This window comes from Saccostrea cucullata, unplaced genomic scaffold, assembly GCF_032062105.1.
Source record: "Saccostrea cucullata isolate Sc308-1 unplaced genomic scaffold, CSIRO_AGI_Scuc_v1 ctg4098, whole genome shotgun sequence".
NCBI classification, from domain to species: Eukaryota; Metazoa; Mollusca; class Bivalvia; order Ostreida; family Ostreidae; genus Saccostrea; species Saccostrea cuccullata.
This window is the reverse complement of record NW_026930925.1, coordinates 10978-26026: the sequence shown is the minus strand read 5'-3', so window position 1 is coordinate 26026 and position 15049 is coordinate 10978. Positions and strand designations below refer to the sequence as shown.

The window sequence follows — 15049 nt, the reverse complement described above, 5'->3', positions numbered from 1 at the left end:
TGGTACCCATAAAAAGGAATACATGGAAATATGAAAGTCATAGCTCCACTAAATCAAAAGTTATTGCGGTCAGACAGACGGACACGACAAAAACTATATACCCTTGAATCTTCGATTACGGGGGCAAAAAAAATTCCTTTTGTTTTTTTTATTACTTGTAGTAGTCAATTGCTCAAGGTGTTTTTTTCCGCAGTAGAGCCCTTCTTGTTTGGGACTTTCCATCTTTTCGCTTGCCAAGGGTTTCTGATATGCTACTCTCCTCATAAACCCTTGGCTTATATATAGATTGTAAAAAAGTTGGGGTTTTTTCCCTCAAGTTTTGATTGGAGTGGATTGACATCGATCGACCAATCAGCAATTTTTTTTTTGTAAATAACGATATCTGCGCACGGGATATGACAAGCCATTGTGCTATTAATTCGGAAAATGAAATTTTCTTAAAATTACCAAGATATCTCTCATATTTGAGAGATATCTCTCATCTTTAAGAGAAAAATCTCAACTTAAAGATATCTCTCTAAGACAGAGATATCTCATATACTTAGAGATATATCTCTTTCACTTAGTGAGATATCTTTTTTTTCCTAAGAGAGATAACTTTTCCACTAAAACAGATATCTCTTTCTCCTTGAGAGATATCTCCTTCGTGGAAAGAGATATCTCTGAACGTTACAGAGATATTTATTTCACTGAGAGAGATATCTTTTTCACTCTGGGAGATATCTTTCTAAATTTTAGAGATATCTCACAAAGTAAAAGAGGTATCTCTCTAACTTTGTCTTAAGAGATGTCTCTCAAAGTAATAGTGATATCTATCAAGCAAAAGGAGTAATATCTTCAATTTCAAAAGATATCTCTCTTCATTATCTTTATTTAATTGAATTGCGTTTTAATGACTTCTCCCTTTACCGGAAGTAAGCATTTTTTAAGGAATCACTGTCTAGTTAGGAGGGTATGTCAGGGACATCAACAATAGTGGGAAACATGGGATAATTTAAGCATAACGGGCGAAGCCCGTTATGCTTAAATTATCCCATGTTTCCCACTATTGTTGATGTCCCTGACATACCCTCCTAACTAGACAGTGATTCCTTATATTTCCATTTCATTGTGAAATAAAATTGTAGATTTAGACTTTAAAAATGTAGATAAATAGATTTAAATCACATGATGACTTCCATGCCAGTTTCAATAGTTCTCGCCAACCGACGTCAAACACAAAGGCAGCTGCACGAGATTTACATGCATATTTGGCCTCCTTAGCGTCAGACACAGAGACAGATGCGCACGAGAATTGCATGCGTATTAGGCCTCCTTAGCTCCCGACCTATCGACCTGCCTAATTTACATTCCGGCAGAATTATCAAGAAATAATTAACTACCCCTAACTTTCAAAGAGTTATCACAGAGAAAAAAATTAGAAATGGAAATATTACTCAAGGAAGTACTTTAAAGTATACGAAAATTCGACGTATTTCTATTATAACTATTCTATTTCTATTTCTACATTTTAACTTTACTAAACATGACAAGTAATTCATTGTATTGATGTCTAGATTTCAAATTAGTAATTATAGTTTATTAATTATTTCATAAGCTGAAAAAAATCGGTCCATTGCATATGAGTTAGATTTTATGTTTTCTTTCCCGAATATCAACATTTTAGCATGTTTATCAACGAAATTGTCATCTTTTTGTTGTTTCAAACCAAGGATTTAGCATTTTTGTTTACACAGTACATATATTATTCTGTGTATGACATGCTAAGTCTTTTTTCTCATAACAGCAAAATTTTTCCAGAGACTTTACTTTCTGTCTCGCTATCGTATACAAGGGGGGTATTAATTAAACTTTAGTCCATTATCATTAATTTAGCTAATATTTGAAAAATTGTTCAAGTCTTTGATTGTGTTAAAAAGTATAATTTTTTATTATTCTAAAATAATTTTGAGAGGAAGAAAAGAAGATATTTTCATACGCCGCCATTCCGCCCTTTAATGTTCTTTTTTAGCTCACCTGAGCCGAAGGCTCAAGTGAGCTTTTCTGATCACATTGTGTCCGTCGTCCGTCCGTCCGTCCGTCTGTCCGTCCGTAAACTTTTCACATTTTCGACTTCTTCTCAAGAACCACTGGGCCAATTTTGAGCAAACTTGGTACAAAACATTCTTGGGTGAAGGGGAATTTAAATTGTTAAAATGAAGGGCCAAATCCCTTAACAAGGGGAGATAATCAAGAAAAGACAAAAATAGGGTGGGTTTATTAAAAAATCTTCTTCTCAAGAACCACTGGGCCAGAAAAGCTGAAACTTATGTGGAAGCATCCTGGGGTAGTGTAGATTCTAAATTGTACAAATCATGACCCCCGGGGGTTGGGCGGGGCCACAATGGGGAATCCAAGTTTTACATAGAAATATATAGGAAAAATCTTTAAAAATCTTCTTCTCAAGAACCACTGGGCCAGGAAAGCTGAAACTTATGTGGAAGCATCCTGGGGTAGTGTAGATTCTAAATTGTTCAAATCATGACCCCTGGGGGTAGGGCGGGGCCACAATGGGGAATCCAAGTTTTACATAGAAATATATAGGAAAAAACTTTAAAAATCTTCTTCTCAAGAACCACTGGGCCAGAAAAGCTGAAACTTATGTGGAAGCATCCTGGGGTAGTGTAGATTCTAAATTGTACAAATCATGACCCCCGGGAATTGGGCGGGGCCACAACGGGGAATCCAAGTTTTACATAGAAATATATAGGAAAAATTTTCTTCTTAATAACCACTGGGCCAGAAAAGCTGAAACTTATGTGGAAGCATCCTGGGGGTAGTGTAGATTCTAAATTGTACAAATCATGACACCCGGGGGTAGGGCGGGGCCACAATGGGGAATCCAAGTTTTACATAGAAATATATAGGAAAATTCTTCTTCTTAATAACCACTGGGCCAGAAAAGCTGAAGCTTATGTGGAAGCATCCTGGGGTAGTGTAAATTCTAAATTGTACAAATCATGACCCGAGGGGGGGGGGGGGTAGGGCGGGGCCACAATGGGGAATCAAAGTTTTACATAGAAATATATTGGACAATCTTTGTTAAGCTGAAACTTATGTGGAAGCATCCTGGGGTAGTGTAGATTTCAAATTGTCTAAATTATGATCAGTGGGGTAGGGTGGGGTCACAATATGTATTACAAGGGGGAAATCTAGTAAAGAACAGAATGGTCAAAGCTTCTCAGGTGAGCGATGTGGCCCATGGGCCTCTTGTTTAACATCCTTTTATAGTGTAAGATTTTTAGGTCACCTGAGCTGAAAGCTCAAATGAGCTTTTCTGATCACCCATTGTCCGTCGTCCGTCCGTCTGTTAACTTTTCACATTTTCAACTTCTCAAGAATCACTGTCCAATTTTCTTACACATAACATACAATATGATATTACTCATCATAAATTATAATTTGAGCGAAATGTCTGCTGTAGTACTTGTATAATTTGCGGGAAAAAACACTTTCTTATATAATCTTATAGTCATTCTTTTTGGATGGTAGATTTTCACTGAACGTGGCATGTACTCTGGAGTCATTATAATTTACGTGTAGTATAAATGAGTTTCTCTGTTGTAGTTTTCACTCAGTAAAACCACAGTCGGTTCCCTTAACGCTCCATCGAACAAAGAAACTATGTCCACATCATTTTAAAACTTTTATTGAGTTTATTTATCAAAAAATTATAATCAAGAAAAATGTATGTAGTATAAACATCTACATATACAGAGGTACACAAAAACTTTTATTGAGTTTATTTATCAAGAACATTATAATCAAGAAAAATGTATGTAGAATAAACATCTACATATACAGAGGTACACAAAACGTATATACACAGAGACATCTTTCTCCCTTCAGTCGGTGGGGGACTGTATACAAAATAACGTTCGATGAAAGTTTGGATTTCTTTCAAAAATTCATTGTAGAATTATCCAGGGATGAAACTTGAAAAATGAGTTGTGCAAGTCAAATTTTTAATGCTTCGTGTATATATTCATATTCAGAAATAAATTTAAAAATTGAATATTTTAAAAGGTTCTTCAAATTCAGAGCCTTTACGTGAAAGAGGTACATTCAATTAAAAAAACATATTTGAGAAAATAAGAGACTAAATTTGGACTCGATCTTCCGAGTTTCATCCCACTAGGACTTGCAGAAAATTTTAAGAAACATAAAATAACAAAACTACTTTGCACCAAATTACACATACTACTCTTTTGTAATTCAAAGTTCAATTCTTGCGTCGTATAGATTTCATAAAGGGAAAAATCAGTATACATTTGTAAACATAATTTTTTGTAACTGAATTAATAATTATGCCTCTCACTGGTATCATTTATAGACATTCAGGGTTCGTCCCATTTCTAGATGCTGAGAGTGAAATCCGCCGAATGATAATGGCGCTCTGCTATGACGATATGACCGCGGCCTAGAAAAAAAAGAACCTAAATGTAAAATAAAAATATGATTTCCTCTACATAATAAAATATTTTTTTAGCAATAAAATAAGATTACGATGTCTTCCTCTCTGTTGTTTCTGCACGCAGTGTATATTGTGTCGTTTTCTACAATTCATTGAATTCTATAATTGCAGAAACGGACACAATAAGCATCACGTGATATATTGCTGGCACGTCACAAAATCGTCTCCTATAGTAAGAATGCAAGAAAATCAAGATTCCAGTTAGAGTGATAAATGATTAATCATGCAAAAGTTAAAGAAAAAAGAAAGAAAATTTAAGTGATTATGCATGCTGTTAGATGAGATAATATTAAACATACCCTACCGTCGATCAGAAGCCTTGCTGGGTGGTTCCTCTGCTGACATTGGGGGCAGTATTTGACTCTGTGATCTCCTGAACACTCCACTGTTGTCTGTTCCTGCACCACGAGCGTCAGACTGGCCGCTTATCCCGTAAATCTCGGCAAGCTGCTTCCCGCTGCATTTGGGTGTTGGGGTGGGAACGGTTACGTTGAATTTTTCGAAGTTTGCTCTCCATTGCCCATTATCATTGTCAAAATCGACCATGTTAACAAAGCGACTACCCCAAAGGATATCCCTCGAAGAATAGGAAGTCCTGGCTTGACAAATTTCGCCTGTTGCTTCAATTGTCCCTTCTAAGATGATAATGATTTCAAACGTGTTGGACAACATTTGATCAAATGTCAACTCATACAATGGACTATGTTCGTTAATCTTGTGTCTTAAAATGACTGGCCACATCATGAAGACGCGGTCCTGCATCTCATGCGCCTCAAACTCCATCTGTTGTTGGTACAAAGGGTAGACAACTCCCTCCTTCGAGACTTTCTCACTGACGAAGATTCCAAACGATGAAGTGTCCACAAGGTGAGACTTTCGCATGTCTCCCACTCTTAGTTCCAGGCAAAGTTCCCCATTCTCTTTGCAGATGCAAACTTTTTCACTGAACATAAGAGTGTGTCGTCTGTGTTTGGGTCGAGATAGTTTCACCAACAAGAAGCCGACCAGCAGAGTTTCCAGGAGAAAGCCGACGGTGATCTGAACAAAAACCAGAAGCACACTGCCGCTACAGGACGTGTTGGGGTAAAATGTCCCATACCCGATTGTCGTTTGTGTCTCAATGGAGAATAGTATTAGGTCTGCGAATGTTTTCGCCCTCTCTACACAAGGAATCCAGTTGGGATTGTTCAGGTTATCAAAGTCACCGTGTGCTTTTGCCAAGATAAACCAAATCAGCGCAAATATAAAATAAACAACAAGAAATGTGAGCACAAAAACTAAAATCGCCCAGCGCCATTTTAGATCTATCAAAGTTTGAAATAAGTCTAAGACGAACGACCGGCGCTCGGAATGGGACAGCCCTTTGTAGGTTACGCGGTATTTCCCGGTTTTCTTTACCAGAGCCGGCCGCCCGAGTTGGTAGCCTTTCCTCAGCTTCGTGATGAGGGATGTGTCATCTCCAGAAGACGAGGGAAATTCCACGAGCTGCTCCGCGTCGTCTGACTTCTTTTTGTTTAATTGTAGGTTAGAAAGGGACTTCAACATGTTGATTTGTAGAATAAGAAGGGTGTTTTCCTTAGACGTTTTAAAGACGTCCTTCCACGGCAAATTCTAGCTCATAATTGAGTTCTCAATTGCCTTGCCAAAATATCTATTTAATGTCTTTCTGGACAGAGGTAAGATTACTGCATATCAGCCAATCAGATTGCAGAGGGATTGTCTCAAGTCCCCAGAAAGACAAATGTCCTTAATCGGCTATCGATGATTATTCTGACAGATGAATTATGATCGAATTTGATGGACGATCAGAGCATGTCTTGAGGAATGCGATGGCACAGCCATTGTTTCTGGGCTGCCTCCGGGCACTGTTGTAAGGCATTGCTGAGGGCCACCTTAGACTTGTAATGGACGTATCACCTTGTGTACGAAATAAAAAAACACGATTACACGAAAATGGTGTTACCTTGATATACAGTTTACAAGATTTAAAACATAATCATATAAACAAGGATATGAACTTCAAAAATATTATTTTTAAATTTAACCATAAACTGATGATGCAGAGGAAAACGAACAATGTTACTTTTTTCAGAAGGAGTCGCCCTATGTTTGACTTTGTCTGTTTACTATATATTTTAGATTTAATGTTTAAAGTCGTTAACTTTGTTTTCTGTTGACAGTCACACAATTATTATTCAACATCAGTAAAAATGAAGTATTTCTTTATTCATCTTTTTCACCTGTACCCGAAGTATTAATCAATGGACCCATTCTATACCTGTCTGTCTCTGTTTGTCTGTTTTTCCGTTTTCGATGTTACATAGTGTTCATTATAATTTCTGCATATTTTTTATAAAGAACTTTATGTTGATTTCTTGAATTAGAATCTAATCTAATTAAACTTAAATGAGCTATTTGTATGGTCCATAAGAGATCGGATCGTGTATTTTGATTAAAAAAAAAGATCGTCATCTGGGAACAAAAAGAGGAGGCAGTGGCGGATCCAGAGGGGGGTTACGGGTGTTGCAACCCCCCCCCCCTTTGGATTTGCAAAAAAGAAAGAGAAATAAGAAAGTTCCAATTTTTTGTTGTGTTTTTACTATAGAAAATGTAAGATGAAAGGCTAATGTTGTAATATATAAAGAAATTTGGTTGTAAAAACAAAATAAAACCCCATCCATTTACAAAATAGGATTTTCAGGTTCGGAGATTTATTTTTCTTTCTTTTTCAAAGACTTTCTGGTAATGTATACAAGTATTTTTTCCCAGATTGATCAACGTCCCACTTTCAAAAACCATACTCCACCCTGTATCGATATTCTATTGAGTTATTTAACTATATGTATGTGTACAACGTACGTTTTAACTGTTTTCGCCTTCAAACCCCCCTTTTGAAAAATACTTCAAACCCCCCCCCCCATTTGAAAAAATTCTGGATCCGCGCCTGGGAGGATGGGGTTTCACAAGTAAAAGTTATGTTTAAAATCACTGTATTAAGATAAACGAGTGTGACAAATATATTTACATATTACTTGATGAAAACAAATGGTTTGAACTTTTACTGACTTATTATGGCTTCAAAATTTTATATTTATTCTTGCGCTTAACAGTTCTGACGACATTTAAATTTATTACATTCCTACCTCTGAGTCTCTGCATATTGGCTAAGATCTAATAATGTAGAAATGATTCTAGGATATGTGCATCCGATAACCATAATATTTTTTTTCTACAATGGACTAAACTTCTTAATATAAAGTTATTTCATCTCTTGCATCTGACTTCTAGGTGAACATAACATTTATTTTTTTCTACATCGGACCTCGGACAAAAAAAAAAGATCGAGTTTGTAGTTTTACGAATATTTCCAATTTTTACTTCTCTTAAATGTGCTGCTGATAAAGACCTCGAAGGAAACTAATTGTTTTACAGCCATATGGAAAAAAGTCTTTTCAGACTTTAATAATAATATTTGAAATCTAAGACATAAATTCATGCTTGCTAAAAAAGTTTGTTTAGGCCATCTTTAAAAATTGTTTGTCCTCTCTCGACCAACTGAGTAAGAATGGCCTGACTCAATTTTTTTTTTAACATTCCAAGACAGGATACGATATTTTTTTCATTTCATTTCTCTGACCCCGTCAACAAATATGTTGAAATTGATTTCCCCTGCTATACCTACCGACCCAATACTTTTACCCTGAGTCGGAAGAGGGAAAACAAACATTTTAAAGATGACCATAGTTCCATCTGCATTTTTGTGTTTCAAAGTTAAACACGAATTCTTAGAACAATGATTTTCAAAAAATGGCCCTATTTGTTCATAAAATATTTTTTTGACTTCTCCATAAAGATTTATTTCCCATTTCAAGAACGTGGCAGTTAAAACTTTCGTCGGATTACGTTATACGTCAACGTTTAAGTAACTTTCTATATTTTCGTGACAGTTTCTTTGATTTCACAAATAAGATAAAACATAAAACCTGAATTTGTCGCCGAAAGCTGGACAAGACGGATGATAGAGGTAGAATCAATCGGTATCAATATGTCAACCGGCCATTAATTATGGACGTCGTAAAAAATACATCCATGGTGCTTTTTATGGCGTGTTTTGGCCAGGATTCCTGCAAGTCACGTGGTGCGGAATCTCCGTTTGCGGCAGACGATGCCGCCAGCTTGCGGCGAAATTCGCCGTTTTATTGGAATATTATCGATGGACAGGTGGATTGATTATTGGTCCCTGAGCACCTGAACAACAATCAATACTGACTTTTTGTAGGCATAGTAACAAAAATTGTAAAGGTTCTAAACTCGTATATATAAAGATGACCTACCGGTATTTATTAAGAATCATCTACGTCATGCAGGTTTTGCACATATAGCGTCTTCTTTTAAAAAACGATAAAAAATGTAAAATTCATTATGTTACACATAGAGTTCAATTATTGTTTGTAAATATATTTATGGATTGCGCTTTCACAACCAGAGAGAGAAAAAGAGAGAGTTTTGTGTTTTGCAGTTCTTCTAATATTCTTAAGGTACATGTATGTGAAAAGTGGAGTGGGACTTAGAAACATTAAACTTTGAATAAAATTTCTTTAATTCCATGACAGTAAAATAAAGAAATATAATAAGGACCTTGGGTGGCTTAAATATCCATAGAAGGAATGCGTGTATAAGCTTACACAGTTGATTACCTTCTTAAAGAAATATATTAACTAAAATTAATCTTACCAGGATTAGATTCGATATAATTATATTCTTTTTTTTAAATTAAAAAGTATTCTATATTTTTGAGAGTCTCACTCGAAATGCCGGTGATGGATATGTAAAATGAAGCCATTTCTATGCACGAAGTCCTTGATGTTGCCTTTTTGTGACTGGACGTATTGTGTATTTTTTGTGAACCTGCATACATTAGGTAATCTAATGACAGGTCGCTATGATTAATAATAAGACCCTCATTCTAATGGTCAATCTCTCACATCCATCACCCAGGCCATAAACTGACCAATATTGTCAGCGAGATTTTCGCGCCATCGTGGATGACCATGCGTCTTTTGTAGAAGAACTTAACGCTTTGATGTGGTCATATACAATGCTCTTTTTAAAGTCACCTAAAATGTGTTAACAAACTCTACAACTTATGTAGGACTATTAATGTCGCACCATGTGTGTTTTCGGACTGTCAAAGAGTACGGAATGCTACTTAATTCGTTTTTTCGTACTTAAAGTTTTTGTTTTAATGTCCAATATTAACATTGTTTTATGATATTTCTGAGGCCCTGAGCAATACAATGTAATTTTATGAATCAGAGATAATATTGGCCAATAATGAACACAATTATTTATTAATTCAGTGAGTAATAACTGGAGACATTATGAATGACCCCAGTCTTAGTCACGTGCTATTACTACAAATCTGTGTGTCTTGATAAAGCAAATCCACGTATATTAAATTATCCTAAATATGGGTGAAAAAAAGTTGTAGATTATTTTACATGTAAAGCTTTAGAATCAGAGATACTGGATACATTGAAATGCCATTTGTTAACAATACATGCATGTTGCAGAAAGTAAAAGCTAAACGATAAGATTACCAAGTGTCCAGTTTTTATTAGCTTGTTGTAATTTTATTAATATTATTAACATTTACAGTCTTCTTTTTGACTGAAAACGAACTAAGGCAAAATTATTGATAAATAATAATTTGGTCTGGGAATCGTTTAATTTATTTCAATGTCAAAAAGAAACATTGTGCCACACATTGCACGCAAGGTGTGCATGCGTTTTACAACAATTTAATGTTGATAGATTTTGTAATTCAGGTAAGTTAATCTCATTCATTCAGAGATCAATGTTTCAGGCTAATTGATTAATGGTCAATCGGTTTATTTTATCTTGTCATCGGTAAGTACAAGACACTGAAACTAATGGAGTTGCTAACGCTTAGCTTGACAGATTTTTCGCGAGTCCCGTAACATGTAATGATGCGTTGTGCCCCTAAGGACACCGAAAATACTTGTTTATTTTTTTTTTGATTGTGATTTATTGGTAATTAAACTAATCAATGAGAAAATAAACCATTAATTATAATGTCAAACTCAGACCACCAAGTTCTAAATAGAAGTAAGAAACTTCGCCATTGTAATTTTACTTTGAAACAGTAACGATGTCCACAACAGAGAAAGTCGAAGAGAAGCTCAGCAAGTTGCCGTTCGTGAATTATGTCAAACAAAGATTTAACCTGGGTGAATACAACCCCGAAGACAAACGCAGAGCAATCGTACAGAAATCTGGGCATTACAGAGTGAAATATACGGGACTGAAAGAATATCGTGCCAAGTTCCTCCAAGATCTCTACATCACTCTCATAGATCTAAAATGGCGGTACGCACTTGCCGTGCTTTTCAACGTTCATCTTTTATCTTATTTCTTTTTTGCCATTATGTGGTACTGGATGATGTTCAATCATGGAGACTTCGACCACATCAACGACCCGAAGTGGGAATCCTGTGTCGCCGGCGTCAACAGCTTCGCCGACGCCATGTTGTTCTCCATAGAATCCCAGACGACAATCGGGTACGGCTTTGCCTATCCTAACACAGACTGCGGTGGCGCTCTCCCTCTGCTTTTTGTACAGATCACGGTTGGCATATTTCTAGAAAATGTTCTACTTGGTTTTATTTTTGTAAAATTTGCCCAGCCCAAGCGTCGTCGGAAGACCATCATGTTCAGCAAATTTGCTTGTGTCTCACAAGAGGAAGGAGATCTTTGTCTACAAGTAAGTTTTCTTGATGATTCTTAACAGAGCTTTTTATATAAATCGATACAAAATATTTCTGTCAGAAGTATTCTATAAATTGAAAAATAAATATTTGTTTACTCTCTGTTATAGATACGAGTTGGAGACATGCGACAGAGTCACCTCATTGATGCCAAAGTACACGGAATCCTCATCAAAAGACACGTGACCCGAGAAGGAGTGGCGTATCCCCTGTTTCAGCACGACGTCCACTTCCAGGCCAACAACATGGGAGAAACAATAATGCTAATGTGGCCGCTCATCCTCAATCATAGAATTACCAAGGACAGTCCCTTCTGGGCCATAAAACCCTCCGACTTGTCGTCAGAGGAATATGAACTTATTGTCTGTATAGAGGGGACTCTTGAAACAACTGGCGAGTTCTGTCAGGCTAGAACGTCATACCTACCGTCAGAAATCCTCTGGGGTCATCGATTTGATCGTATTGAAGAATTCGATGCAGGAAATGGTAGATGGGAAATTGACTTTTCCGGGTTTAATGACGTTGTCTACATTACTAACATCAGGCACAGCGCAAAAGAGCTGAATCCATACAGAGAATTTAGAATGAAGGACGAAAAGGAGACAAATGAAGGAAAGAGTATGTCGATAAGTCTACAGTCCGTGGCCTATGATCTACCACCCGAGTATCCTAGCGCCTCTAATTCTACAGAATATCAAAAAGCCGGCAGTCCAAAACTTCTGACACGTGGACTTAGCCAGATGGACGAATTGGAGCGAAGTAGACTATCCCTCGAAATGGAAGGAGAGAAACGTGAAAAGGAATTATCTGAAATAGAAGCCAATAGCGAGACTACGACGTCAGAAACAAAAGAAACAACGGAAGAGCAAACCCCTGTGGACCATGATCTAGGGGACGGAGAACCGACTATTATTGATCCGCCCCAATCTGACGTGTCTGATGACGATACTATCGGACATGATGACGCAGAAGAGGAGGAAAACTTCCACGACGTGGCTTCTTCGTGATGGCGGGAAAAATAGACTTTCTTTTTTTGTGTGTGTCTTTAATGCATGTAGGACTAGCTAAAAATATCAGCTTTATTTCAAGTGGACCGTATTTGTACTGTAAATAATGCATCCATTTCATCTACAAATAAAACAATTTTGTAACAAATATTCATATGAATAAAAAAAATATATCTATAATTTGCTTTTTGTCTTTTGGATTTTTGATAGATAACTGTTAAAAACTTTCATAAATGAATTATGTATTCAAAGTATATTTTAATTCCTTACAAAAGCGGTTAAAATTGTTATATTAGGTAAGTCTTAGGTTATCCTTACAGCTTAGTCGAGGGCACAATACACCCTTGAGCGTACCTGATCCCTTTTTGTTTAAGTCCCTAGCAACCACACAGAAATATCCATTGGAACTAGATACATAAGTATTATTATTACAATTATATAGACTGAGGAGAGTAAACTGTATCCAGAACTTTTAATATTAGTATGTAAGATTGTTTTCTTGCGCTTATATTCGCCAAAAGTATTGGCTCTATTCTTGCATTATGTTTTGCTCCCTGTTTTACTAGCCAAAACACAATAAGTGAGTACTTTCCAAGATTCTCGAAATAGAAACGAATTTTAACGATGTATCACAAACGATCTGGGCATATGTAATCGCGAATCGGTAGGAGAAACCAAACTCAAATATCAATCTGAACGCTGCATTTCAATTCCGGAATTTTGCATAACATTTCCGACAATTTTTTTTAAATTTCATTTCTTACATTTTTAAAATTTTATTTCCGACAATTTTGCAGGTTTGTTCTTCGGCTATTCAATGTTAAGTGTAATTTATTTTAAGCCACATTTTCCAAATGCAAATAAAAACAAATACTAGTAATACTTTGTATATTTACAAGTCACATTTCAAGCTTAATCTTATGAGCGAAAGTTCTTCAGTGCTTCATGGAAAAAGACTTTTAAAATTTGAAAATAATATTAAAAGTTTTTTCCCGCTACATTGATAATGTAACGTGCAACGCGGCCGAGCTTGGTGTGTGGTGATATATCTTGTATCACCGAGGCGTTACACTTAGGTTCGTTAACCTGTTAACTCAGGTTTTTGTTGACCAAATAAAATTATATACAAATAAATACATTACTGTAATTCCTTCTTGCTTGGACAACCACTAACTGTGGTCAACGGGTGTCTCCCGCAAGTAAATTTCTTCTTGTCCTGCCACTACAAAAGTCTCCTGGCACTTCCCCCACCTTTATTCGTGGTATGCCACCTCTCTCTTTGTATAACCAAGTGACTGCCTTATTCAGGTCTTACGCTTTTGGTTCTTGTAGATCCTCAGCTATGTGCCCTCCGCAACTGTATGCCTTAAGGCCGGTATACACGGTAAGATTTGTATTATAAGATTTGTATTATAATACAAAATCTTACCGTGTATACACTCCTAATACAGTGTATCATAAGATTTTTCGAATCTTATAAAACTGTATTAAGAATAGAGCAATGCTCTATTTCCTAATACAAGTCTTAACTCACCTTTCACTTTCAACCAATCAAATGTACTCACATTGGCGGTCTTCCTATTTATATCATTACTAAATAAAGCACATGGTAAATAATAATGGCCGACTTTTCGAGTAAAGATATCGAAAAACTCGTGGTTTTATGGGAAGGAGTAGAGGACTTGTGGAATATGTCAAGCTGTACCTACCACAAAAAAAAGATGCTAGAAGCAGAGCTAATTATTATAGTTTTTATTATTTTGACAGAGAGAGAAATATGGCAGGAGAAAACACGTGGGAATAATAGTTTATTTACAATCTTATAAGATATGTATTAGCGTGTGTACAAGAAAGTATTATAATACAAAAGTATTATAATACTTGTATTATACTACAAATCTCATCGTGTATACCGGCCTTTATTCAGGTCTTACTACAGTATATAAGACGACCCACGGCTGATTTCTATAGCAAACACCGTCTCCAGAGAGGTTTCATATGCACTCTAATACGACTTGTATTATTCCACTGCCGACACAGTTCATTGGCAGTTTTATACTACTTGTATGATCTGACAATTAATATTTTTTAGTGTTTAAGACTTTAAACAAAAAACGTAGGTCTAACGTTTATACGAAACTAACCAACAACCATTTCCGTTTCAATAAATAAAAAAAAATTAATAAAAATGAATTTCATTGAATTATTCATGATATATATATTTATATTTTATTTATAAGTGAATTCTAATCCTGTTTTCATTGCTGAAAAGAACTCTTGAAAAATGTCGGAAATTTAAGAAAAAAATCCTGAAATAAAAGGCAGCCACTCTGAAATTTCTGATTTATGACATAATAATTATTAGGATTTAATAAGTACATTTGATATATACTGTTGTATTTCATTTCCCTAAATTTTTTTGACTGACATATCCGACATATTTTAGGTAGTACTTTTTGATAATGAAAGCAGGATTGGAGACTTCACTTACAAAAAAATGGAAGAATTAATCAATAAATTAATAAATCATTGAAATCCAAATAATGAGTTCTGCGTAGCTACAATGTATCAAAGAATTATGCATGTATGGTTTGTAGGAAAAAAACCCAACAATAAATCAATTCCAATGTGTTTAATCGTGGTAACATGCACATATGTGTATGAATATTATATAATTGTTGTATTTTGATATTATATCTTTAAATAGATATATATTTGAAAATGTGGCTTTAAAGATAATT

The 15049-nt window shown here is 35.6% G+C and overlaps 2 protein-coding genes across 3 annotated transcripts; one reads left to right on the top strand and one right to left on the bottom strand.

Annotated features, from left to right (window-relative positions):
- Positions 1-3668: 3668 nt before the first annotated feature.
- On the bottom strand, positions 3669-6340 carry LOC134230616 (G protein-activated inward rectifier potassium channel 4-like). Of its 2 annotated transcripts, none has more exons than XM_062712453.1 (2): positions 4818-6340; positions 3669-4459 (listed from the first exon to the last, which is right to left on the bottom strand). In XM_062712453.1, exons 1-2 carry the CDS (start codon positions 6056-6058, stop codon positions 4363-4365), a joined length of 1338 nt encoding a protein of 445 aa, XP_062568437.1. In that variant the 5' UTR covers positions 6059-6340; the 3' UTR covers positions 3669-4362. The 2 variants fall into 2 exon arrangements, with proteins under 2 accessions (XP_062568437.1, XP_062568438.1); XM_062712454.1 differs by having other exon boundaries at positions 4377-4459; positions 4813-6339.
- Positions 6341-10680: 4340 nt separating this feature from the next.
- Positions 10681-12460, top strand: LOC134230615 (G protein-activated inward rectifier potassium channel 2-like). The gene is made up of 2 exons (XM_062712452.1): positions 10681-11297; positions 11412-12460. The coding sequence occupies exons 1-2, from the start codon at positions 10686-10688 to the stop codon at positions 12306-12308; spliced, it is 1509 nt and encodes a 502-aa protein (XP_062568436.1). The 5' UTR covers positions 10681-10685; the 3' UTR covers positions 12309-12460.
- Positions 12461-15049: the final 2589 nt, after the last annotated feature.